General features: G+C 40.2%; 2 protein-coding genes across 3 annotated transcripts in view; both read left to right on the plus strand.

The window, feature by feature from the left end:
- LOC149318517 (caspase-7-like) overlaps positions 1-5,768 on the plus strand; it is a 30,875-nt gene extending 25,107 nt beyond the window's left edge. For both annotated transcript variants that reach the window (XM_089509933.1, XM_089509934.1), the window contains 2 exons: positions 1,052-1,190; positions 2,815-5,768. In XM_089509933.1, coding sequence (XP_089366059.1) covers positions 1,052-1,190; positions 2,815-3,038 — 363 coding nt within the window. In that variant the 3' untranslated portion in view covers positions 3,039-5,768. The remainder of the gene's footprint in view (positions 1-1,051; positions 1,191-2,814) is intronic.
- An 8,729-nt stretch (positions 5,769-14,497) lies between these two features.
- LOC149318518 (pleckstrin homology domain-containing family S member 1-like) overlaps positions 14,498-27,807 on the plus strand; it is a 55,186-nt gene continuing 41,876 nt past the window's right edge. The window contains exon 1 of the mRNA XM_089507805.1: positions 14,498-14,589. The gene's annotated coding sequence lies outside the window, so the exon portion shown is untranslated. The remainder of the gene's footprint in view (positions 14,590-27,807) is intronic.

A 27,807-nucleotide genomic window follows, 5' to 3' on the forward strand; every position in this document is an offset into this window, starting at 1 on the left:
TTCTTCCTTTGTGCTGCTGCCCAAGCTTTGTGCTGTGATGTTTTTTCACCATGTTATCTAGAAGAACTTTATCAAAAGTAGCTAATTTTATTAGTACTATAGATTGGCTGTGGCTTTCCATGCTCTCCCACCAGTCTGAATAATCAATACTAGCCTGGGCAGAGCAATATTCTAACTTAGTGTATGACAGCTTCATAGGTCAACTGCAATAACTATGCAACATGCCTTGATTCTCCAGGCATTTCGTACCTCACAGGTCTCGGTTGTTAACTTGGTACTGTACATACTAATAGAAAGGGTCCCCATCTCCTTAATTGTTATGTGTGTCTGATAACTGGGATGGGAAAGAATATTGTAGAATGTAAAAAGAAAAGTCAATGTATGTGCAACTTTAGCACTTACCTCACTGTTTTGATAGGACTTGTATTTCCTCAGCAACCATGTCTATTCAATTATAAGTCATTAAGGTGCATTATTCAGTTTATAAGGCATAGTTGCAAGTTTTGTTATTACATGAATCTGTCACAGAGCCATCATATAATCCCAGTATGAACATGTCAGAGTCTTAATTTTTTTTCGGGGGGAGGTCTTTTCTCTTAATCCCATCATCCTCATAAATTCATCTAGTGAGGACAAAAGAGAAAGTCTTCTCAGTGGCTGCTCCCAGGCTATGTAATTCCCTTCCATGGGAGACTAAGATGGCCTCCACTCTGCTCTCTTTTCATCGTTTTTATTCAAACAGATGTTTAATGACTAATTAGTTGCAGGGAGTCTTTTCAAAGCAGTGTGTAAACAGCATATTTATCTTTAGTATTACTTTTTAAATGATTTTATACTTTTTAAAATTAAATAGTGTTGCTATATAACTTGTTTAATTGTGATCTGATTTTTTATTATCAAGCTTTTAGATTTTTCTTGCTGTAAGCCATCTTGGGTCCCATTATGGGAAAAAGGTTGGGTATTACATAAATTAATTGATAAATTGCCAGTAAAATATGTGTGATTTATACACACAAACATTATTTTCCCACTGTTAATATTATGGTTTCAGGCATGTCAAGGTTCTGAGTTTGATGCCGGGATTCAGACTGATTCAGGTTGTTCCAATCGCTGTCTGGAAATCGACGCTAATCCAAGATACAAGATTCCAGTGGAGGCAGATTTTTTGTATGCATATTCCACTGTGCCAGGTATGGTTAGAGAATGTAAAAACTTGATATAAAGATGTGCAAGAGGAAAACCCAGTGCTAATTATTGGGGGAAACACAGACATTTGAAAAACTAGAGTTTAAAATATAAGTGGGTAGGTATTTTTTCTTCACATTAAACATTTAGCCAGACTTGTAAATGTGAAGCATTGTAATGGCATTTGTGTGTCTTCTTTTATCGTCCTCTCCTTTTTTCCTTTCTTTTTTTAACCTACTTAAACAAAGAGGCAAAGCCTGGAAGATGCACAAGTGTACTGGAAATAAGTATAATTCACTTGCTGTTTAAAGCAAAATTAAAATATGCAAAATATATCTAATTGAAAAATAGACTTTCACAGACATTGAATGATTCTTAACACACATAAATCTATATATGCTAGGGCTACCTCATACTGATATAGATCAAACATCAGTCAGACTGTGTGGCTAATGTACACACCAGCTTCCAGGGCTAGTCAACACATTCCAAAAATGCCTTTCACACATTCTGTACCTTTTATTCTCTGCCAAACACTCGGATAGGGCTAAGATGTATTTAGGAATATAAATGCATTAGGCCTGACCAATGTGCTCATCAGTGTCTCCTGCAGTGGCCAAACCTGTGTCCTGAGGAAAACCCAGAAGAGAACTTTAGGAAGCCATCTCCTACTACTATGCAAAATGGTTCTTAGCTATCATGGCTGGCAATCATGAGCTGAGCTGTTTTCCAAGGATTTATCTAATCTCCTTGGAACTATCATAAATACTCAACTATAATGCCGTATATAAGTCAAGGGCAGATTTTTGGGGCCAAAATTAGGGATTTTGATGTGACCCAGGGGTAGATCTTAGGGTCTCAGTACCCTTCCTTCTCCTCTGCAGCCTGGCTGTCTCTTCAGGAGAGGAGGAGGGAGTGTAAGTGTTTGCCCCCCAACCTTTCCCCAGCCTGGTTGTGGGGAGACAACCAGGCTGGGGAAGAGACTCAAGGGGTAAGCTTATTACCGTATTGACCTGTGTATAAGTTGAACCAGGTTTTTTTGGGTCAATTTTTTACAAAGGTTTTTTGACATACACAAGTATATACAATATCTATATAGTAATGGCTATTGCCACATTATCTTGCAATCTATTTTATAAGCTCATTGTGCTTTATATAAAAGAACTTGAAAGAGACTGCCAAGGAAGTTTGTTAGATGACACTCATCCATTTTGAAAGTAAATTTCTATCTCAAATCACAGTTCTGTCTTTTTCTCAGGTCTCTTCCTAGTTCTTGTGTTTTTAAGCTAAAAGACCCAAACTCCTAAACAAGAATTTATATGTAATGACAGTGTTCAATGCCAGGATCATTTCACTTGCCACAAGCCAGTAAAAAGCTGCATGATCAAAGGGAGTTTCTCTCCTTTTCCTTCTTCCTCTCCTTCTCCCTCCCCACACATGTCTTGAACAGGTAAGATAGTCATACCATTTCAAGCTTTCCTGTTTAGTAATTTGAAGTCTTCAGCATTTTATATACTTTTTGTACTAGTACTTTGTTATTTTTGCTGGTGATTTTTTTTCTGTAACCCTATTTCACCCTTCATTGCAATAACCAATGTCTGTTGTTTTATCTGTTGTTCTTACTTATAGGTTATTATTCCTGGAGGAATCCTGGGAAAGGTTCCTGGTTTGTGCAGTCTCTTTGCTCAGTTCTGAGTGAGCATGGCAAAGAGCTGGAGATCCTGCAGATTCTGACCATGGTTAACTACAGGGTAGCCAGAAACTATGAATCCCAGTCTGAAGATCCTCGGTTCAGTGAGAAGAAGCAGGTTCCATGTGTAGTCTCCATGCTCACTAAAGAACTTTATTTTTGAAATTTCACCTGTGGAAGCCAATAAAGCACCATTGATGCCTTATGTTCTTTCTTTCTGTGGTGAGAATTGAATGTACAAGGGCACAGCAGTGAACTTTTAAATCAAAGCACTTCAAAGCAAAAGACAACTCTGGATGTAGAGCTTCAATTAGATATGATCCTTTTGAAATACGCAATACCAATATTATCTCAGTTGATTATTACATCTGCAATGTCTTGCTAATGTGTGCATAGGCCAATTTTGATAGACCATGATATTCTCTGTTGTTTCTGTTCACACTGAAATGAACAGTGTTAATACTTCTCTTGCTTGATGTTTGGAGTCTCTTCTTTTGGAAACCTTTCATACCAAACCTGGTATTAATAATTTTTATTTCTGTTTCCATACTGCACTACTACATGGAAATAATAAAGTTTGCTTCTCAAACCAGTATCTAAATGTGAGGGAAAGAGGATGTGATTTATACAAGATCGTGACCAGAGTATGCCTCAATTTTTAGTAAGTAAATGGTGGATAATATAATTAATATTTCGATTATCAGAGGATATTGCCATTCAGCATACCTTGCTTGGTCTCACTATCAGTAAGTTTACTCTAAGTTTGGCAAAGAGAAGTATCTGACCCTCCTGACAAGAACCACTTTATTTATTCATGATATAGAATTCCTATTATTTAAATATGTTTCTACTAGGAAATACTTGAAATACTACTTTTTATCTGATATGGAGAAAAAATCCTTTGGGGACTTACGTAGAGATGAAAGGTGCAGTCTATTCAGTGCATTAACAGTTCAATAGTGAAGGTGGATTCTGTAGTTTATAAATATTACAGGAAATGATGAGGTTGTCAGACTACTTATTCATAATGACTTATGTTGAAATAAGTGAAACTCGCAAACTAGGGGGAAAGTCCAGCAGAGTACCACTTCTAACCTTCTCCCTGCAGCCAAGGACCCCCAAAAACTCTGCTCCTGCATAATGTCCAGCACTTCCATTTTGAGAGGAGGAGAACAAGGGCATAAAAATCCCTCTCCCAATTTGCATTCATGAAAATTGTTTTGTCAGTGGACTAATGTAATAGACTTCACCCTGTGCAATCCTATTTTGTTGCAATTAGTTATAGGGATGCGCAAAGTATAGCCCACATCCTGCATGTGGCCCTCAGTAGCCATCCAACCCTTGCCTTTTCTTTATGGAGCCATTTGAGCAATTTCAACATGTATGGGTGGCCATCTGACTGCTTTTACACTGTGGGAAGCCTTTTCCCAAAACCACAAGTGACTTCCAGTCATTTTCTAGTTGGGCAAAAACATTCAAATATCAAACAGGCCCGGGACAGCCCAGATGTTTGTGATATTTCTTCGCACAGCCTCTGCAAAGCACAGGAGTATACTTTAGCAAAGTAAAAAAGGAGGTGTGGGCCAAGGGAGTAGGTGCATCCTTTGCTGGCCTGGAGGAGGCATGTGGAGCCCTCAGAACCTGAGCTAGTTGCCTACTACTGTACTGCTGTTGAGGAATCAGAATTTTCTCTTCCGAATATTATAGTATTGTTAGAGTTCATTGGAAGACAGAAAGAAATGAGTTTTGATCTTGCTCCCACAAATCAGTTGCTCTTCCACTGGTTCTTTGCTCTCCTGATTTTATAATTAGTGTTATATAATAATTCTGTACAATTCTCCAGAGGTATAGTGGTTGTTGATACCTACATTCCTCTCATATATTAGCCAATGCCATTTTCATTTTATATAGAACACAATCAGGCTCATGTGATTCCCCCAAGACCATTTTTGACACTTCCAGGGTTTTCCCATATCCTCAAATATCTTATTAAACAGAATCATTTTCTTGGTATGTTAGAGATTAGGCTGTTTAAAATAATCTTGGCACACAGTTTCTAGAAATGGGATTTACATCACACAAAATCATGGTTGAAATCTACTCTTTATGTAGTTTTCTACTTCATATGAAGATGTAAATGCTGGTGAAAACTACTTAAGATTTATTAGGGATAAACTAAGCATTTCAGTTCAGATTGGGACTATATCAACCACTGCAAGAAGAGATTCTCACTGAATATCTGTGCCTTTAAAAACTCAATTCCATCATGAAAGGCATGGTTGCCATGCTTTATAGCATGATGCAGAAGTAAAGCAGTAGGCTCCCATGTGTACTGATGACTTCAGAACTTTCTATGCATCAGGAATGTTGTGATTTGTCTGAATGTAGCCTAACAAGGTTTTTTTCTCCCACATTTATGTAAGTGTCTTGAGAATAACTTATTAACTTTTAACACCAGAACAACAGGAATTTTGTCTTGGAATTAGTAGTGAAATGTTCTTTGGTAATCACGACATTATTTTTGACAATTAAGCACTGCAGAATTCTTTGGATTTTATGTAGCCGTCTGATTATCAATAGGCATCGTAATACTGTACTTTTTCTAGCATTTCAAAACATCTGTTTTTCCTTTTTTGCTTTATAAAAAAGTTAGTTTTTATCTTGATCTTCTGGTTAATCAGCTCTATACAAACCACAGTGCTGTGAAAAAGGACCTTTGTTCTTCAGGGAAGAAAATCAGAATTGCAATATCTATATATAATTAGTGAAAATATCGCTATTTATACATTATATTTTTTTACTATTAGAGAGCAACATAGGTTCTCCCAAAATATGGTAGTGAATTCTGTGCAGAAACAGATAATGTAACAAATAAAGATACTTTTCTGACAAATCTGCTTATTTATTTATTTATTTATTTATTTATTTATTTTAATCCTTGGGTAGAGAACACCAAAACTGCAATGAGAGCTCTCATCCACAAAAATTATGGATAGTCCTCTGTCTTGCTTGGTAGAGTAAATCCCCATAGTATTTCTTCCAAAAGTTTCCCTGTTATGTAGTTTTGTGTGTTTCCTTTTAAATATGTTTGCTTCTAGAGCTGTCTTCTCTTTTTACAATGCTCAGAGAGGATCTTGTCTTTGTCAAAGACCGGATATGTTACCTTTTGGATTATGAGTCCCAGGCCTGGGCATGTACATCTGGTGTATTCTTAAGAGTTCTACTCAAAAAAAAAAAAAATGGCTGGCATCTTGTGGTATCTTGTTGATGGGAAATGCTCGCATAACCTGGGGTTATCTTCTTGACATTACATAATGAAGTATTCACTACTTCCTTGACAACAACCAAACACACAGACAGATACACACAAAGGCAGTTTTCAAACAATGGAGGTGCTGTCATGGCCGTTTACTGGCCAAGTAGGAGGAGGCAACTAGGCAGCACCATCCTAGATGTAGTTTTGCAGCTGGTAAGAGCTGACATCTCTCTCCCAGATTTCTAGCAAGGGGCTAGAGATGCAGGAGATTGACCTCAGTTCTCATCCCCCAGCAGCACAACTGCAGCCACATGGTTCCTGGTTACCACTCCCAACTGCAACCAGTAAGCAGGTATCCATCCAGGGGATTTAGCAAATTCAGGCAAGGTGTTACAAACCAAACAGGAGGAAAAAAATGAAGATGTTAGTCATAAGCCTGCATTCTGCTGTTTCTGTTCTTAGTTCAGATGGTGGGGCGCATCTCAACAGGCTAGTAAACAAGCATGGCACTGTCCCAGAGCTTACAAGCTGACTTCTGGTGTTGGGAACAGTACAGAGGTGTGCAAATCATAAAGTTCAAAGGGAAGTCTAATACAAAAACCTATCTGCTCTACCATCCTATTTTGGGCTAGCCAGATAGTTTCAGTAAACTCATAAGCAGGGTATGATCGCAATGGCTGTTAACAAAATCTCAAGGTTTCATTTTGTTGACACCATCTGCTGGACCAATCAACCTTCCATTTGTCATCTGTGTTTTGTATGTTTTCCAGCGATGGAGATGGAAACATCCTATAACATGGGTTGATTCCATCTCTTGCTCCGAAATAGGCAGGAAAAACAGACTTGAAGGAGTCAATGCCACCAGAGGGAGCAACCCCCACCATCCCTCAGTCTTTTTGCTGCCTCGCTCCGAGTAGGCTGTGTTTTTCCTTTTCTCCTCCTTCTTTGTGTTAAAGACTTTAATATTTCTTCTAATATTTCTTCTGTTCTTCTTCTATTCATAATCTGTTCTCTCCTGCCTTGATAACTACCTGCAAAAACAGCTATGTTTTTTTCTTGCTCTATCCCTTTGACTTTCTAACGGCTGAAGCAAAGCCAGGCAGGGAGAGACAGTTCAGAAGCTGCTATGTTGTAAGCCAACTAGGCCCAACTCCAGCATTAAAGAATAAGAAGATAGCCCAGCCACGTCTGGCTGAAGCCAGGTGCGGACGGAGGGGGGAAATTCCTCTGTCCTGGACCAGATGCGCTCCGCTGCAATCTCCAACCCCGGCAAGGGGTCTGCCCAGTGAGATGGACATCCAGAAAGGAATTGGTGCGGTGGAGGAGGGAATATTCCCTGTCCTTAAGCAAAAGGCGCCACACCACAGTCACCAGCCCCAGAAGGGGTTTGGGCGGTGAGATGGACAACCTGAGAGGACCTTGGCGCGGCTGGAGGAGGAAGAACCACCTGTCCTTGGCCAGATTGAGCCCCACTGCAGACATCAAACCCGGCAAGAGGTTTGGGCAGTGAGAGACTACTTCTAATCCTATGTTTGTGGGTTAAGATTTACCCCAGAAGTTTGTTCCTGCCTTGCCTTGCCTTGCCAGTTTTCAAAGAGATTTCAGTTACCTCAAAAGTATGACTGGAGAGTTTGTTTCTGGCTTGCATTGCCAGTTTTAAAAGAGTTTCTGGCTTGTATTGCCAGTTTAAAACAGACCTCAGTTAGCACAAAAGTACAAATGGAGAGTTTGTCTATGGCTTGCATTGCCAGTTTAAAGGAGGCCTCAGTTGCACAGAAGTGCAAATGGACAGTTTCCCTCCAAAACCAACTGCCACCTCCTCCTTCTCTCCTGATCCTCTCGGACTGAAGGGATCAGAGAGGGTTAACAAAAGGATTTTTCAGGTGCATCATCCCCTAGTTGGATGTTTCAGTCACTCCTTTGGGAGAATTTGTCTAAACAATTTATTTATTGTGCTTCCCTTAAAAAAAAAAAAGAGGCAGAGCTACAACTTAAGGTGCAGCAGCCATTTTGATTAAGGACACCAAGTCAAGTCAAAAGAAGGAAGGCCTGCTGCTTCTGCTCCAGTCTGCCGCTCTTAAAACAAAACAAAATATTAAACGGAGTTCGTTCCTCAGAAGAGGAATGTGATCGATCTATCTATCTATCTATCTATCTATCTATCTATCTATCTATCTATCTATAATTATAAATTTAAAAAATACAAATAAAAATGAGGGCCTTTCAGTGGCTCCTGAAAGCTCCTGAAATCTCTTAGACTTTTGGGGTCTGATGATCTTTTATTATTACTGTATTTGTTTTTATGGTATTATTGTATAAGACAATTAATATATTGGAGTTTAATGACACCTCGGTGCAATTAAAGCTGGAGATCCTGATCTTCCTGAAGGGAAGGATGTTCCTCCCCCTCCAATCCTGGGCCTTCAACACCAAATACTCCATTTTCATACAGATTTTATGAAGGTCATAAGGCCTCCATAGCTTGTTATTGTGAGACCAAATCCAATAGCTCTGTGTGTGTGTGTGTGTGTACAGTTACAGCTCACCTCAATTTGTTATGGGAATCAACAGATCCCACTTGTGGTTGCCATAGTTTATGCTCAATGAAACTTGTTTCTCCTGTTGTCATTTTTTCTAGAGCTGTGTGTGGCCTACAGCGCTTGTTAAAAACAAGCAAAAAGCACTTGAGGTCAAAATAAAGTTCTACTAGAACATTAACAAATGGTTTAAGATAGTGGCTATTTCAGGAGACACTAGCCTAAATGTGATTTGATACAATCCAAGACCACAACTGGTTTAGTTCCAGTACAACAACAGATTTGATCAAAGAAATTGACACATAGATGTCCATTACAAACAAAATCTGACATTTCCACCTCTTACTGGGGACAAATTGTTTAGAAGAAAGTCTCTTGGCTAAGGACAACAAAAAGACCTTACCGTCTTTTATTTTTTTAAAAAGGGTTATTTCCTATAATATATTCCTCAAATGAAGAATGAAAGCAAGGCCCTGACTTTCCTGTATTGTCTAAATATGATCATGGAGAGCCTTTAGAGATCAAGATTGCTCTGATGCAGGGACTCCATCTTCTGACTGGCCATTTTGCAGTGTTACTACACAATGGTTAAGATTTTTAAATAACATTTTCGAGGCCACCCCTCCACTCCAATTAATCTACAAGAAACGGTCTTGATTTGCCACAAGGCAAAAGTGACTTTTCTTAGACCAGGGCCTTCAATCCTAGAGACACTCTTCAGAGCTGTCTTCACAAAGGCATCAGGTAAGAGTGGGTTAAATCTGCCACATTACACCTAATTCTGTGTCTGTTAATAAGCTTATCATTTACCCTGACAGGTAATGGCAAAACTGCACTTCTAACCAATGGATGACTCATTATAAGCCCTGGGTTTCTCCCATTTATACTCAAGCTTGACGAGACACACATTCCCTCTCTCTTTCACACACATACATATACAGTATACATGTGTATATGTGTATATATATATATATATATATATATATATATATATACACTGATAAAAGAACAGATAAACAGTCATAAACAGCATCCTCCTTGGCAATTAGGGCTGCTTCAACTGCTTCATTTTCTCAAGGGCTGACCTTATGTGGGCTAAAGATTTTATGAGATCCCTCATAATCAGGTGAACATAAACAAAACTGCTGGCATGTGGATGCCTGTTCTAAACAAATTTGATAATTTGATTGGTGATAAACTCTTTCAACAATCACTGGATACAATATTGATAAAAATTAATGATAAGGGAAAATCATTTGCTTTTTCACATAAAAATAAAAAATGAGGTCCCTTCACCAGGGACAATCCTCCTTTTTTCCCCATAGATACAGTTATGATACTTGTTTTACAAGAGACAATAGGTTTGGCAGACAGTGGCCTGAGCTTAGTTACCAGCCTTACCATCAGTCCCAGGCACTGCTTCACCTGAGCCTACAACAACAATGTAAGTGACAATACCTATCTTGTCAAACAATGACACAAATAGCCTCAGTCCTGGCTGATTGGTGCTAAAGGGTGGGAGGAGGACTGCAGTCTTTCTTTCATCTTTCATAACAAATTCAGCAGACCTATGGGTCCTCTGAACTCTAAAAATTTGCTCACATATATATATATACCATTCTCATCACTATTTCATTGCTTCCTCAAGATACAGGAAAGCAAAGATTCATTGGCTGATACTAAAAGCCACAAGACGTCTGATCAATATTGGGACAATTAAAAAACTATAAAAACAAAGAGGCTTGTTCCAATCTTCTTTAATTCTACATTTAAAACAAAATTTAGAGTGTGGTGCTAGAGCTAAAATGGGTCAATTGGTTTATTTTAAAAAAACAGGTTCAGACTGGAGATTCTCCAGAAAACCCTGGAAGCACTTCAATTCCATGATTTTGTGTGTCCCTGTTCTTAGTTGTAGTTGTTTCTGCATCCCAATCCACCTACCTCATCACAATTATCTACACACTGCTTACCAGGGAAAGCTTTTTCCATACAAGGCTCTACCATTCAGTCTGTTGTTTTCTTCAGTGACACTCACTACACTGATAGGGAAACATTGAAACAGTGAGAACTTCATGTATACCCATAACTTCACAATGTCCTGATCAGATCTGTTTCTCTTCCATAAGACGTAATAGGTGTCGAGTTGTGCTTTCCTTCCTCTCCAGAAATGGTTTTCTGCTAACTCATGAAAAGAACAACCTAGTTCCATTTCAGAAGCTACAACACTTTGGAGTGGTTGTAGATGCGTTGCTGACCAGAATCTACCTGACCAAACTGTCAGGGATTAGAAGGGTTAAAACACAGCACACAGGGAAATGCTTGATGTGTGTGTTTGGCCATGAGAATTCAGCAGAAGGACAAGGCTGAACAACACAGCTGAAGCTCATTGGCTCAAGGACTCTTCAGTGTCCAAGTGCACGTAGCCATGGATGATGAAACATGTGTCTGGATTGCACGGGAGACACATGACATGGTTACACACCTGAACTCACTGGGTTTGGGAGACCACATGGTCTGGAGACTGTATAAACCCAGGGGTTGCAAGGGATAGCTCGTGGGTTTGAAGTAGGAGTTGGATTGGAATGGTTTGGAGTTTTAGAGATCTGGTTTTGTATTATAGCACTGTGAATAAAGAGCACTTTGGAGATTTTGTTTCTCTGGTGGTTTATCAGAAGAAGCTACAGCATCAGTTTGCTGTGTGTCCCCGGAGGTTCCTGCATTGCTGCAGTTCCAGGAAGACATCCAGTTGCTGTCACCCCAATTGGACTTTGGAGCCACGCTTCGGCTTCTGGAAATTGCCAGCTCTGCTCCAAGGGTCTGATTTAACCCCAGGACTCGTTTGAGTTGCTGATAGTGGTTGTTGGACCCCAGCAGTTGCGCTGACACAAACAAAGGGTAAGATCCATGAAGAACACCTTCAAGCAGGTAGGTTGTTCTCAGTTATCTGACCTAGTGTTACTGGCGCACCTACAGTACCTGATCTGCTTCAATTAATAGTTTGTCATGAACACGAGGAGCCTAGAGTGGTTCCTCTAGCTATTTCAAAAATAGATGTCACAGATAAATCACTTGTTCTGACATATACCAAATAAGTTCAAATCCCTTTGAACAGTGGTTGTTGCTGCCAATCGACAAGGATTGTCTGATTTGGCCCCTGATGGAGTTCCAAATAATGGTGGAGGCCAGCTTAGGACAATGCTAATCATTTTGTTACTCCCGATAACCAATATGAATAAATAAAAAAATACGACCAACAATCTCTACTCCACAATATAAATTGGCTTCAATTAAAACCAATAGTGTTTGTTTTCAACCACAACTACTAACAGCTCAATTCTGATTCAAATTGACAAGTTAACATTAAGGGTTCATGTACACCAAATGACTGACCCAATCCAGGTCACTCATGACAAAATCAACATTTCTAATAACTTGATTCAAGAAATGATTTCAACATTTTTAAATGCTCTGCGAGTTTGTTTTCTATCTTCAGCTGTAATAATGACTGAGGGATGGTAGGGGTTGCTCCCTCTGGTGGCGACTCCTTCAAGTCTGTTTTACCTGCCTATTTCGGAGCAAGAGATGGAATCAACCCACGTTATAGGATATTCCCAACTACATCACTGAAAACGAACATCTCACAGGTAAGACCCAATGTTCCTTTTTCATACATCCTCCTGTGAAGGCTCAAGAGACTTTTTTCTTTAAAAACCAGTGACAATCTCTAAATAGCTTTTTAAAAACTCTTTTCTCCCACTAATGCACAATAATTGGCAACAGCATGCATTGTGGTGAGTTAAATATAGGAATAAAAATAGAGGAATGTGTAGGAATGTGTATAATCATTTATAGCATGTAGGTCTCTTACATGTGTATGCATGCACACCCTTATAATGTAGTTCTAAAGAAATTACCAAAATATAACATCTTTTGAAATAAAACAGGTGTTCCATACCAAAAAAAAAGTCCAGCTCAGTGGGAAATGCTGGAAGAACAGAGCCAACTGATTTCTTCCCCCTATGTCATGTCAAATAGGTAATGGAAGGGTGAGAATCATGTTCTTCCAGATGTTTTTGGATGCCAACTCTCACAGTCCTTGATGACAGCCCATGGTGAAGAATACTGGGAATTACAGTCCAATCACATCTGGAGGGACATGATTCCACCTCTGGCCTGTATCAGTATAAATTGTTTCTGTAGAGATAGTCATACATCTGACTTGTAATTTTGCAGTAGCTGGAAGCCAAATGTCAGAGTTTTCAGACTGAGATTTCAATTTCCAACTAAATTTTAGGGACATTTTCATGTGAAGTTGAAAAGCTCTAATGATGATTCTTGGTTTTATCTACTAAGTAACTCAGTTGCAATCTTACTGATGTCTATTGAAAAAGTAAACCCTATTAAATTTAATAAGGCTTATTACCATATGAATGTGTGTATGGGATTGCAGTTTAAATTGATGACTGACAGTTTTATCACTTTGAAATCACCAGGTCAAGAAAGCAAACTGGGACTTTTATTGTTTACACATGAATCTAATAAATTAGTCTGTTTTGCTTATTTAAAAAACATCCTGTTGTGGAGTAGCTAAGCTGATACGCAGCACAGGTTCTCTTTTATTGGTGAAACCTCAGAGCAAGGCACCCAGTTTATGTCCTCATAATCCTTAATCCTGTTTCCTTTCTGTGGTGATTTTCAGAAAATCAAACCAGTCATTTAAGCAGTATTTAAAAAAACATTGCAGAGGGAAAATGAAGGAAATGAAATCCTTCCAAGCTGCATGCTCTGAATTCATTGTATGATTATCACATCTATTTACCAAACTTTTCAAATAGACATTAAAAACATGCTGCCATTTCTTGGGTTTTCCCTCTCTAAACCCTTTCAGCTCAGCCATAATTAAGGGTGCATAACTTGGGTATTTCCTTATGACTCATAGTTATGGGCAGTGTTTTGAGGACTGATGAAACAAGACACTCTGTGCATATGCAGCATTAAATGAAGCAATCCTGTTCTCATGCATTCTACAATATCGTGGTTTAGTTAGACATTGCTCATTTTTCAGCATCGCAATCACCCAGTGCCTGTAAGTATCCTTGCAGACTTTCATATATATTTGTTAAAGTTAGCATGCAAAGTTTTAGAAGAGCTGGGAGTTAGTAGGTGCAATTTAATTTGATCAGGTTGCTTTCTTTAGTGAATTTGCAAGGAGGAGGCTTGTTAGATCTTTTTTGTTTCCAAGAGGCTTAACAAATGCCTTGTTTAAAAGTCTGCGAACAAAGTGAAGGAGACCCAGATACTGTTCTTTAATCTGAGCAAGAGATGTGCCACTGGAGTGCTTTTAAACAAAAAAAATGCATGAAAATGTGTTGGAATTAAACTTCCCACTTCTTCATCAAACTATATTTTGCAGGTAAATACAGTTCATGCTGTAAATTTGTAAGTGTATTTCTGCACATGATGTAAGTGTATTTCTTCCCTTTAAATTTAATTGCTTTCCCCTTGTTGCTATTTATTTTAAAATATTTTAGACTGCCCTATATCTTCTAGGGTCCTGGTATGTTGTACAAAGGGCATTAGTGAAATGAATCAAAATTAAAGCTTCATTTAACACAACTTTGGTTTCATCTTAGATGTAAAGACTTCACAAAGATTTCCAAAGGCAAGTTGTATAACTGTCCAAATCTAAAAGGCAACCTGGAAAGGCATTATGCTTTCTTTAGCTTTTTGAAATATTTGTCTGGCAATCTTAAACTGTACAATAAAATCAAATGTGTTAGTAAAAACATATCCATCATTTGTGCCATGCTTTCTCTAGGGTGTCAGAATCATAGATGTATGGTAAACTACTGGCAGGATGCAGTGAAGGTTTATTCAGAAGAGAGTCCTATTGATTTCAGTGGATCATCTTTCTGTATCAGGTAGGTTGCAGGATTGAAACCTTAGAGACGTCTCATCTAAAAAGATGACTTGGAACAATATTTGTTAGAATCTTGTTACTTAATATAACTTAGTATTGAAGGCTCGGTAGGAAACACAGGACAGTGCAAAAGGAGTGGTATAGACCAGTATTTGAAGTAATTCAGCATGATTGCAAACCAAAGACTTAGATAAACTGAACACATATTCTTGACTGTCAAGGGAAGTAATATACATTTGCCAGATTAGAAAACAACTGAATAAACCTTTGTTGGTTACAAGAAAAGCAGAAGTGCAAAATGAAGCTGGTTTTTCCAGGAACGGAAGGCTGTCTTCACTCCTGGCTCCTGAAAATATGAAATAGCCTGGCTAAAATTCTCTTCTGAAATAGCATTCTCCAGACACATTATTCAGTAGCTACAAAGTGATTAAAACAAGACATGAAGACTGAAAATGTGGTCTGGGGTGGTGTGGTGAGGGGAGAATGAGACTGCAAGTATGTTACTTTGCTGTTATAGCCATTAAAATAGGTGCCTCTATTTTTCCACTTGAAACAAGATCAGCTTGAGTGAGGAAGGAGAATTAAGATTCATAGTGCAACGCAAGAAGAGAAGAGAACATTGTCATCCTTGTCCCCACCACTGCTGCAAAATCAATCAATAGTCAGACACTCCTGACTACTGTTAGCAACTGTGTTTGGAAAACTTTGGTGCTGATTCCTATTATGCTGGGATTTAAATACATGTGGCAAGAATTAAATTTAAGCCCTACAAGATTTGTGATAGCCAGAACTTTCAACCTTCAGTTTGGGATCTAACCTTGAAAACCTTAACTCTATTGCAAGTACCTAAGAGGACCACTGTGATCTTGGCCTGAAATATATGCCACCATTGAACTGAGTTGTAATGGATTTTGTGTTTGTGGAACCCAGAACATAAAAGTCCAGAAGACTACTGATCTCCAAATGTACCTGCTTGTGCACATTTTCTCCAGAGTTTTGATCATGGGACTAGTCTGAAGTGTTATTTTGTTGTTGTTTTTTTTTATAGTAATCTTTATTAAATTATATACAAATTAAAAGAGGAATACAACAATGCTTAATTTTAGTGAACTTAATCCTTCTATTTCACCCTCTATACCCTCCACCCCCCCTTTCTATTACTCCTATTATTATTGTTGCTTTCTTATAGCTATGCTTTCTACATTCCGCTAAAAAATCTTCTAGTTTAATTTCCCTTTATCTCCTTTAAGTCCACCCTCTTTAGCTTATTTACTAAGACTAGACAGTTTAACATACATCTTCAGCTTCTTCTACAGCAACGGGTTAAGTCACCCTTTCCCTATGTTATATCTATGTTCTTCCAAATTTCTATTTCGTATTGTATAATTCCCTCAGATTTGTCCATATTTTATTTTCTTCTTCCAATTCTTCACCCTTTAACTTCATAGTCATGATATCCATTTCAATTACATTTAAACATTTCTCTAACCAGTCCTCTATCTTCAGGGTTTCCTCCTTTCTCCAATATTTTGCTAAAATAATTCTTGCCGATGTTATTAAGTAGAGCAAAGGTTTCAACTTTTGTCTTAATATTTTCCCCTCTACTATGTTTAGCAAATATATTTCTGGTAATAATGGGAAATCCAATTGTTTTTCTTTATCCTCTTGTGCACTTCTATCCAAAATTTCTTTATCTTGGGGCATGTCCACCACACATGAAAAAAACTTCCCACACTTTTTCCACACTTCCAACAATTCGCTTTCTCTCTTTTATATATTTTTGCCAATCTACTGGGGGTTATATACCACCTATATAGCATCTTATAAAAATTTTCTTTTATGTCTGAACATAGTGTAAATCTTAGATCTTTTCCCCACGCTCTTTCCCACATTTCAATTTGAATATTTTTACCTAAATTTTGTGCCCATTGTATCATACAATGTTTTACTCTTTCCTGTTCCAATTCTAATTTTAGTATTAATTTATAAAATTTCGATAATCTTTTCCCTCCTTTGTCTAATATTACTAAGTCTAATTCTGTGTTTTTGTTCGTTATTCCAAATTGTTTCATATCTAATTTATATTTGTTCCTAAGTTGATAATATAAATACCAATTAATTTCATTTCCTTCTTTATTTAATTCTTCCATCGTTTTCATTATTAATTCTCCCTTTTCCTCTTTTAGAATATCCTTGTATCTATACCAATCCCTTCCTTCTATTTTCCCTTTTTTTAATATTGCCTCATGTGGGGAAACCCAATCAGGTAGTACTCTATACATTTTTTCTTTATATAGCATCCATACTTTCCATAGTGTTTTCCTCAATATATGGTCTTTGAACTCTTTGTTGATTTCTGTTTTCCCCCACCACATATATGCGTGCCATCCAAATCGTAGATTAAATCCTTCCAAATTTAGCAAGTATTCGTCTTTTAAATCTATCCAACTATTAACCCAATCTAAGCAACTTGCATAAAAATATAGTTTTAAGTTTGGCATCCCTAAACCCCCTCTTTCTCTAGCATCAATTAGCGTTGTCCATTTTATCCTTGCTTTCCTCCCGGCCCAGATGAATCTTCGAAGGTCTTTCTCCCATGCCGCGAAAATTTTTTCATTGTGTATTATCGGTAAATTTTGGAATAAGAATAAAATTTTGGGTAAAATACACATTTTTACGATTGCAATTTTCCCTAGCAAAGATAGTTGTAGATTGGACCATTTCCTCATATTTTCTTTGATTTCTTGCCAACCTTTTTTATAATTATTATCGAATAATTCATTATTCTTACTTGTTACTTGGATTCCTAAATATTTAACTTTCTTTTGGACTTTAATTCCTATACTTCTTGTAATTTCTCCTGTTTTCTTTTTATCATATTGCATGTTATTATCACTGATTTTTCTTTATTTATTTTAAATCCTGCTTGTTCTCCAAATTCATTTATAATTTTTAGGGTTTTAGACATGTTTTCTAGGGGATTTTCTATAACTAACATGACATCATCTGCATATGCTCTTATCCTAATTTCCCTTCCTTTGATTCTCGTGCCTTGTATTGATTTTTCCTCTCTTATTTTATTACATAATACCTCCAAACACATAATGAATATTAAAGGTGATAAAGGGCAACCTTGCCTTGTTCCTTTTTTTATTTTACATTCTTTGGTTCTTATTCCATTGACTACTATTCTGGCCGATTGTTCCTTATAAATTTCTGTCACCCATTTTAACATGTTTTCTCCTATATTTAATCTCTTAAACAATTTTAACATAAACTCCCAATTTAAATTATCGAAGGCTTTTTCTGCATCGAGAAATAACATTGCTACTTCCTTACCCGGGTTTTTATCATAGTATTCAATTAAATCTATTATAACTCTTATGTTTTGCTTAATTTGTCTGCCTGGTAAAAATCCACATTGATCTTTCTTAATCCAATCTTTTAATACTAATTTTAATCTTTCCGCTAGGATGGTTGCAAATATTTTGTAATCTGTATTCAATAACGATATTGGTCTATAATTATTCGGATAATTTGGATCTTTGCCTTCTTTTGGTATTAGGGATATATTAGCTTCTCTCCATGTATTGGGTATTCCTTCCTCTAATATATTATTGAATACTTTTTCTAAGGGTTCTAATAATTCCTCTTCAAAAATTTTATAATAATCAATCGTGTATCCATCCGGACCTGGGGCTTTCCCTTTTTTCCCCTTCCTTATTGCTTCTTTTATCTCTTCTTTTGTTATCCTTTGATTTATTTTTTCTTTAATATCTGTCTTAATCTTAATTTCATCTATTTTACCTATATATTCTTCTATTTTCCCTTTTCTCCCCTTGGTATTGCCATATAAATCCTTATAGTAATTCAAAAAGATTTCTCTGATTTTTAATTGCTCTGTTGTCACCTTTTGATTATCTATCATAGGCGGGATACAGACGGGCAAAAAGGGGTGTATTCATGACGTCATGAAGGTAGAGCCTTCAGACGGGCTTTACCTGAATGCCGTCATGAACACGCCCCCCGCACGCCCCAAGCGGGAAGAGGCGGCATTAAAAAGGTGCTGCTTTTCCCCGCTTCTTTTTGATTTGCGGCGTACGTGCGCAGCTCCGTATGTAAGCTGCTGCACCGGTACGCCCGAATTGCTACGCCGCAAATATAAGTTGCCTGTTTAAAAGCTCCGTGTCAGCTGCGTCGCATAATGGGTCGGGGTCCGGGACATGCGCGGTTTGCAGTCAAGCTTTAATTGCAACGTCCGCTGCCATGCAGCTGTGGAAGCTGCGGCACAGCTGCGGCGCATTTTAAGGCTCGTAACCCTAACCCTAGAGCCACTTGTGCGCATGCGTTGCTGGAATCGCGGGAAGTTGTAAGTTTTGCCGGCGGATGTTTTGGTTGGAGAAAGTGATAAGGGAAAGTTTGGAATTTAAAGTGACCCCCTACACACATTCCTGCGCCATTTTCACCCGGGAACGGGCACAGTTCCGCTGCTCCTGGCACAGCTGTGCGGCGGCTCCCCTTTGCCACCAGGCAGGATGGCTCAGCCATCCACCAGCACCCCGAAAAAAGGCAGGGGGACGTCTTGGTCTCATGCGGAGACGGCTGACCTCATAGCTATATGGTCCCAGCCAAACATTTTGCAGAAACTGGAGCAGTCCTACCTGAATGCTGACACATATCGAGAAGTGGAAGAAGCCATGAGAGCTGCTGCACCGGTACACCAGAATTGCTACGCCGCTAATTTAAGTTGCCCATTTAAAAGCTCCGTCGCATAATGAGTTGGGGTCTTGGAACATGCGCAGTTTGCAGTCAGGCTTTAATTGCAACGTCCGCTGCCATGCAGGTGTGGAAGCTGCAGCACAGCTGCAGCGCATTTTAAGACTCCTAACCCTAACCCTAACCCTAGAGCAACATGTACGCATGCGCTGCTTGGAAAGTTTGGATTTTAAAGTGCACCCCTACACACATTCCTGTGCCATTTTCACCTAACAATAAAAAACCCCTAAAACTGTAAATATTTACATATGTACAAGGGAGGTGATGGGGGATGGCAGGGGGACAGCGGTGGCAGCGGAGACAGCTGTGGCTGTGCATTGCAGATTCAGCAGGAGCGCGGGGACCAAAGGAGAGGAGGCATCTGTGATGCTGGTGACACTGGCAAAGTGCAAGCGGGCAAGGATGCCAACACCAGCTGATCACCAGCTGGCAGGAGACCACCATTGTTCTTGGGCAGAAAAGTTTTAAAGGGGCCTGGGCACTTTAAATGCGCACATAGGCTTTTTGCCGCCGCTGCTTAGCGCTGTAGCTGCGCAGCTGCGCATCCACCAGCCGGCAAAAGAAAAAAAAAACACACAAATTTTTTTAAAAATAAACTTTTTTATTCACAATAATAACAATAAAAATCTTATTTACAATATTTACAAAGGGAAGGGGGAGGGTGAAGGGGGTGGTGGTGAAGGGGGGATGGCAGAGAGGGCAGGGGAGGGAAGCTGCTTCAGGGAGGGGGAGGAGGCGGTGGGGCGGGCAGCCGGCAGAGGAGTTCCTGCAGGGTCTCTTCGATGGAGGAGACTCTCTCCGCCAGCTTGTCCACCTTCTCCTCCAGGGCAGCGAACCTCCTCTCCATCCGGTTCTCTGTGGGGGGAAAAGAAAGAGGATGGTTAGGGTCAGCCTGTGGAGCCCATCACCCACTCCCACGCGCAGGGTTTCTGGGTGCCCCCTCTCCCTTCCCTGGGTTCACCTCCGCACTTACCTTGCTGCCGGGCTTGGAGGACCCGATCCAGGGTCCTGGCATCGAGGGCCAAGTCCCCTGGCTCCCCTGGCAGGCGGCGGCTCGGGCCAGGCTCCTCGGCGGCGGCAACAGCAGCAAGGACTTCAAGCCCTGCAAAAGAGGAAGGAAAGGCCCAACTTACCATGCTGGCATGGCAGACGAGGGCACAAGTGTCGTGGGGGCTGCAGTCAGGCAACCCCCACCCCTCACCCTAGGGACCTACCTGCCGCCAGAGGAGCCTGCTCTGGCTGCGGAGGGGCCACAGCAGCTGGTCCTGGCTGTGGCCCACCCTCGGGGACATCCTCGTCCCCCGAGGATGGTGGAGAGGGCGACCTGGCACGGTGCCCTCCCTCCCTCCGCCTCCGCCTCGGCCGCACGCCTGCAGAAGGGAAGAGGAGGGATGGCATTGGCACCATGCAGGAAGGAGAGGAGGGCAAGGGAAGGGTCAAGGAGGGGAGGACAGGGCATGGCAAGAGCTCTGGCTTACCTGGAGGACGGCGATCTTCCGGTCTGGGCCGATCTCCCCTGATCCACAGGTCCTTCAGCCGCTCAAAGAATGGTGGCCGCCTGTCAACCGGGGGGTGCTCCCCGAAGTCTTCGAGGGTTTCGAAGAAAGATGCCTTCAGAGTTTTAAACTTTACTCTGCACTGATGCATCTTTCTTCGAAACCCTCGCTCTTCGAGGGCACGGGACGCCTGGAGAAAATACCCCCGGTTCGGCTTGTTGGTGCTGGCCATCACCCTTCGAGCGGCTGCCTGTGGCATCAGGGAGTCCAGGAGGATCCCGACCTCCTCATCGGTCCAGTAGGCCATGCGGATTGGGACCTTCCTGCGTAGCTCTGCCATCTTGATCGCCGTCCTGGGGTCTTGCACAGTTGCGCACGGGTATATATGGGCACCTGTGGCTCAGGGCCGTTAGGCCAAGGTGGTCCTAGGCCAATGAAAGCTTTCAGAGGAGCAGTTTGAATCTGTCCCCCAATAGATGCCCTCTGGGTGCCCTATTGATACATTCAAATGGGCCATTAGGAAAGCTTGAATTTGAGGGGGATTGATACATTGTCAAAGGGGCAATTGGCAGTTGGAGCTGATGTATCTTTTTCACCCAGGAAAACAGGCGCCAGGAGACCTTTTGTGTGTGTGTGTTTGTGTGTGTCCCCCTCAGGCACGTGGCAAAACATGCCCACAGCACAGATCAGGAATGATAGGCAGACTCAAACTGTGGATAATGGGATACATTTATTCATGTGCTTATGCTATTACAGTACAATGCACTCTGACATCACAGATGATGGCACAGGAGCCATCCTTCAGATTCTCCTTGTCAGAAAAAAATCTGCCAGGGCATTCCTCACAGTCTCCCCTGCTTTCTTCTTCTGTTTCTCTTGAGCCTCTGTGATTGGTGCCAGGGTGGGCAGCGCAAAACAGCGCCTATATCGCATGCCCTCATCCAGGACCCTGCCCTTGGTCTCACAGATGTTGTGCAGAATGACACATGATGCCAGGATGGGCACCACGTTCCCCTCTGCCACCTTTGTTCTTGGGCAGAGCGGGGAAAAAAGTTTTAAAGGGGCTTGGGCGCTTTAAATGTGCCCATAGGCTTTCTGCCGCCGCTGCTTAGCGCTGTAGATGCGCAGCTGCGCATCCGCCAGCCGGCAAAAGAAAAAAAAAGCCGCAGCTTGGGCCGCCCGTGCGGAAGCTGCCCCTTTCTTTGCGGCGTCCTCCGAGGCGGCGGTATGGAAGCTACGGGTCCGAAACGGACCCAGGTGAGGCGTCTTCACTGCCCCCCGTGTGGAAGCCCCGACACCTGAAGCACGCCCCCGGGGCGGGCCGTCTGGAAGCTCCGCATTGAGCTAAATACACCTCCAAGACGTCTTCTCCTGCCCGTCTGTAGCCCGCCATAGTTACTATTTGTCTTTCCTCTTTCATTTTCTTAACTTTATAAGCTAAAAACGTCCCTGCCTTATTCGCATGTTCAAAATATCTCTGTTTTGTGAATTTCATTTTCTTCACTACTTCATCTGCCGTTTTTATATTAAATTGGTTTTTTAAAATTTTTAATTCCTTTTCTACTTTCTTATTGTTTGGTTTTTTTATTTTCTCCTTTTCTTTCTCCTGTATTTTTTCTGATAATATTTTAATTTCCATTCTTTTCTTTTTATTCTTCTCCGCTTTTTTCTTTATCAAGTGCCCTCTAATTACTGCCTTGGCTGCATCCCAAATTATGTTTATCTTGGTATCCTTCTCCGTATTTTCTTTAAAAAAGAATTTTATTTGTTTCCTTATTTCCCCTTCTATCTTTTTATCCTTTAATAGTTGCTCATCTAATCTCCATCTATAATCCTTTTCGTTTTGTATTAGTTCCATCCAAATTTGATTATGATCCGAATTTTTATTAATCCTAATTTTAGTTTCTTTTACTTCTTCGACAAATTGTCTCGAAATTATAAACATATCTATTCTAGAAGCCGAATTGTGTGGAATTGAAAAGAAAGTGTAGTCTTTAATTTTCTCATTTTTATGTCTCCATATATCTATCAGCGAAAGAGTGTCTAACATTCCAAAAAAGCTTTCCGGTAATTTCCCTTGTTTTTCCTCAATTTTTTTTTTTTGTGATATTCTATCTAGTTGCGGATTCACTACCCCATTCCAGTCCCCCATTAATATATACGAATCATAATTTAGTTCCTTTATTCTTTTGGACAATCTTTTATAGAATCTTGCTTTCTTTTCGGTGGGACCATAAATTCCTAACACCAGTGTTCTTTTCTCATTAACTGTAATTTCAATCCCGATATATCGTCCTTCCTTATCATTCAAAACTTCTAACACTGGTATCTTATTTTTTACATAAATTGCAACCCCATTCCTTTTCTTTGGTCCTGCCGAAATAAATACCTCCCCCAATTTTGGATTTTTAAAGTATTTTTCCTCTTTCTTTTTTATTTTGGTTTCCTGTATACTACATATTTCCCAATTTTGCTTTTCTAATTCATGATATATTTTTTTCCTTTTATATGGTGAGTTCATTCCTTTTATGTTCCATGATAGGAACTTCATCCTTCACCGATCCTTATGTTTCTTCTTCTCCTTTGTCGATTTCTCCTCCTGCTCCCTCCCAGTCTTTTCTTTCCTCTATTACAATATAAACGTTCTCCTTCAACAATCTGGCTTCTTCTTCCCACTCCAAGTCCACTCCTCCAATTGCTCCTTCCATTTGTTCGTCTTCAGCTGAATCTTTTTCTTTCTCTTGATCTGTTCTTTCTTCTTCTGCTTTCTCTTCCAGGCCTTTCCTTCCTGTTTCTTCTTGTTGTTTCTTTTCCTCTTCCTGTTCCTTTTCTTTCTTCCTTTGTTCTTCTTTCATTTCTCTATCCATCTTCTCTTCTTCTTTAAACCATCTGTTGTAAAAGATTTTTGCTTTCTCTATCGAATCAATCTTGTAATATCTCTGCCTCCATGTGAAGGATATACCTTCCATTGGTTCCCATTTGTACCTTATATTCTTTATCTGTAACATTCTCGTCAGGTTGGCGTAATCTCTTCTTTTCCTTAATATCTCACCAGGTACATCTTTAAAGATTTTGATTTCCGCACCGTCGATTGTAACTCTCTTGGCATAGCTTTCTTGTATCACTCTATCTTTTATCCTTTCTCTCGTGAAATATACAACTATGTCTCTAGGCAAGTTTCGATTCCTTGCAGCAGCCGAATTGACTCTGAAAATCTTATCCACGTCCAGATCTAAATATTCAGGTGTACAGTCTATCAATTTTGCTAATACCGGGACCACTTTCTCATATAAATTTTCATTATACTTCTCTTTTAGACCTCTAATTTTTACACATTTCCTTCTGTCTTTTGCCTCCTTCATCTTACTTATTTCTTTTTCATGTGTTTGTGTTATCATTATTTCCTGTGTCACTCTCTCCAACTCCTCTGTTCTCAATTCTAGCTTATTCGTCTTCTTTTTTACTTCTTTTACGTCCTCTGAGAGACCTTTCATCGTTTCTTTCAATTCCTCCATATCTCTTTTAAAATCTTGTCTTAATTCATCTCTTGAGTCCTTGATTTCCTTACGTATATTTGTTTCAATCTTTTGAATTGCTTCCAGTATCCTCGAATCTGGATCCACTCTTTTTAATTCTAGGGAGGGTCTTCTGACCATGTTTTGTTTCAGTTCTGCTTGCTGTAACATTTTTCTTTCCTTTTCTTTTTCACTTCCTCTTGTTACAATTGTTCTTTGCATTTTATTTATTATTTTTGTATTTATTCCACCTATCCACTAGGCGTCGCTCTATAATTGTTATTTAGCACGTTATTTTCTCTAGTTTCTCTTGCTGTGCCTCCTTTATCTAACTTCCTACTTTGCCTTGCAGTTATACCTCCCGTCCTTTTGGTGGCGTTTAACTTACTTCTTAATATCCTCACTACCCTCTTGCCGTCTCTCTTTGTTTCCCACTCCAATACCTCACTTCCTCTCAAGCTCACTTCCTTCTTTACATGTGGATCCCGACCTTGAAAACGCCGAGCATTCTACCCTGCCATCCCCCAGACCTCTTTGTAAGTCCAGTTTTTCACAGTTTTCTTCTTCCTTCTTTAATTTCTCCTATTTATCTCCTTTGTTCTTCTTCTTCCATCGACTTCTCTTCCTTCTCCGCTGTCGTCTACTTCTCCTCCTCGTCCGCTGTCGTCTACTTCTCCTCCTCGTCCGCTGTCGTCTACTTCTCCTCCTCGTCCGCTGTCGTCTACTTCTCCTCCTCGTCCGCTGTCGTCTACTTCTCCTCCTCGACCGCTGTCGTCTACTTCTCCTCCTCGTCCGCTGTCGTCTACTTCTCCTCCTCGTCCGCTGTCGTCTACTTCTCCTCCTCGTCCGCTGTCGTCTACTTCTCCTCCTCGTCCGCTGTCGTCTACTTCTCCTCCTCGTCCGCTGTCGTCTACTTCTCCTCCTCGTCCGCTATCGTCTACTTCTCCTCCTCGTCCGCTGTCATCTACTTCTCCTCCTCGTCCGCTGTCGTCTACTTCTCCTCCTTGTCCGCTGTCGTCTGAAGTGTTATTTTGGAAACAATGGGGCCCAGATGGTATATGATATATGTGCCTGGCTTTCCTTTTTTACTTATCCTTCTCCATTGACCCACCCACCCCCTGCTATAGTCTTTGTCTTCTATCTCTTCTTTCAGAGCATCCTAGTATATTGAATTATATTTACTTGTCGAAGTTATGCATAAATTGTTAACTCAATTCTTCAATAAAATTCCAGCTGTTCCTCCTTATCGCTCTCCTTTTCTGCGCTATCCCTTCCATAAAGTTAAATTAGAAATTAACAAAGGCTGTCTGTAAAAATATATTATATCCCTTCTGACATAATGTTTCTTCTGTGATCTCTAATATCTCTACTGCCTCTTTTTCTCTGCATATCCTGCTTAATCTGGTTTGAAAGCACAGCTAGCAGTGTTTCTGCAAGTCAGAGATGATCAGCCAATGGCAATAAGGCAGGAGAATCTGAAGGTGCATGGACACCATTTTGTTAACTTAGGGGCTATACAGACGGCCCCAAAGGGGTGGTCTGCCGCCGCCCCTTTACTGGCCGGATCAGGGCCATGGCGACCTCATTCCGCAGCCCCAATCTGGCCTCTGGAGAGCACAAAAAGCTGCTCCTTTTTGCGCCCTCCAAGGGATGCCATAGCCCCGGTGACGCAGCTTTATGACACCCCTTCAGTGCTGCATCATGTGGATGCAACATCTGAGGGACATCATGATGGCGTGCACCATATGGACCAACATGCACCAAAATGGCACCCTGGGGGCAGGGTTAGTGAATCCAGCGTGTGGACACTGCGCCCTAACTCAGCCCACAAGCCGGCACAAAGTGCCAGTCTATAGCAGACCTTTAACAACAGTTTTGAATTGTCACTCAACACATCAGTTGAGAACATTTCAGCTGAAAAACCACTGGCATCAAATAGTTGACACTTCTTTTCTGGTAGCTAACTCTCAAAAGGTCACTGTTGGTGTTGTCTCCAGTGCAAAAGCAGAGAAGAGGGTTTTGTTCCAATTAGCAACCAATTGGAGATAAGCCCTTTCCTATTGCTAGCACTGGAGGGGAAAGGTTGAGCCTGGGAAAGAAACAGGTGGATGCTGGGAAACCTCCTTTGCACGTTAGGATCTTGTCTAGTTCTTTCATAGCTGTCCTTCCCAGTTCTACTCTTCTTCTAATTTCCTGACTGCAATCACTATTCTGATTGATCCAATAAAGTGAAGTGGAAACTGCAATAAGAGATATTGAGAAGAAAAAATCACCAGGATTTATTGATTGTGAAATTAATATTTAATCTGCATTGTTGCTTTAAAAGTTTTAAATATTGCAATAAAATGCTGCATGGGAAAAGGAATTCCAGCAAAATGCCCTTCCCTTTTTGCTACCAAGTGCTCTGAAATTTTAAATGAATACCCTCACAGAGCTTCCAGTTCTACTGGAGTGAGTAGAGACCCAAGAGGAGCCCTCTTGGATCAGGGCACACAGTGGCTAGTCAGATGCCGATAGAAATCTAAAGAGGGTTCTATCATGAATCAAAGTGAGGTAATCACTGGAGGAAGATATTGGAGGAGAAAACCATGTGCTCTGCACTCTGCCTAGAATCCCCAAGCTGAGATGCTGCCCCATTGTCAGTGCTGAAGAAAGATTCCACTGGAATGGAGGGTGCACCATCTTCTTCATGATCTCAGGCAAGAAAATATTCTGGGTTACTTATGTGGGAAGTTGGATATGAGTGCAATAGCACTTTTCTTATGCAGACACTCTACTGGTTTAATGGACCATGTTTGGCTAATGTGTGTGCTGAAAATAATTAGGCACTAAACTCTGAAACCTGCACACCCCTTAACCATAGCTGTTGTTCCTAAGACCATATGTCATACTATTCTCCCACACTTCCTTCCCTTCTATCCAGTTTGGAAATCAAAATCCTTTTCACAGAACAAACAATGTTTAGGAAATGTCTTTATATTTTCAAGGTTCAGTTTTGCTTTTTGGAAGATGAGGGTAAAACCAATCATTTTTTGCAACCAGCATATGATATCATGAAATCTGATTTTTCTGGTCCTATCCAGCACATTAAAAATAGCAACTATTTTTGTAGGATGAGAGTGCTGGAGAAATAAAATTCTGCTGTTGTTAATTGGGTTTATTAATTGTATCCTTTAGCAGAGAAATTTAACAGTTTTTTAAAAGGTTTTGTTATTGTTGTTGGTTTTGTTTACACATGAGGCTGGTCTACATTCATTTTTGGATTTGGGTACGCTAGTTAATGAAGTTAATAGTTAATAAGCATTGGTCATTATTAGCTATGTTGCTTGATTACAGCTTCTGTATATCTCAGAGTGGAAGAAACAGATTTCCGGTCACTTACGGAACAGACAAGGTGTGGCTTATACAAAGTCCTAAATTATGATAGCACCT

This window comes from Sceloporus occidentalis, unplaced genomic scaffold, assembly GCF_023333645.1.
Source record: "Sceloporus occidentalis isolate IW3139 unplaced genomic scaffold, rSceOcc1.0.p SCAF_2, whole genome shotgun sequence".
Taxonomy (NCBI): domain Eukaryota; kingdom Metazoa; phylum Chordata; class Lepidosauria; order Squamata; family Phrynosomatidae; genus Sceloporus; species Sceloporus occidentalis.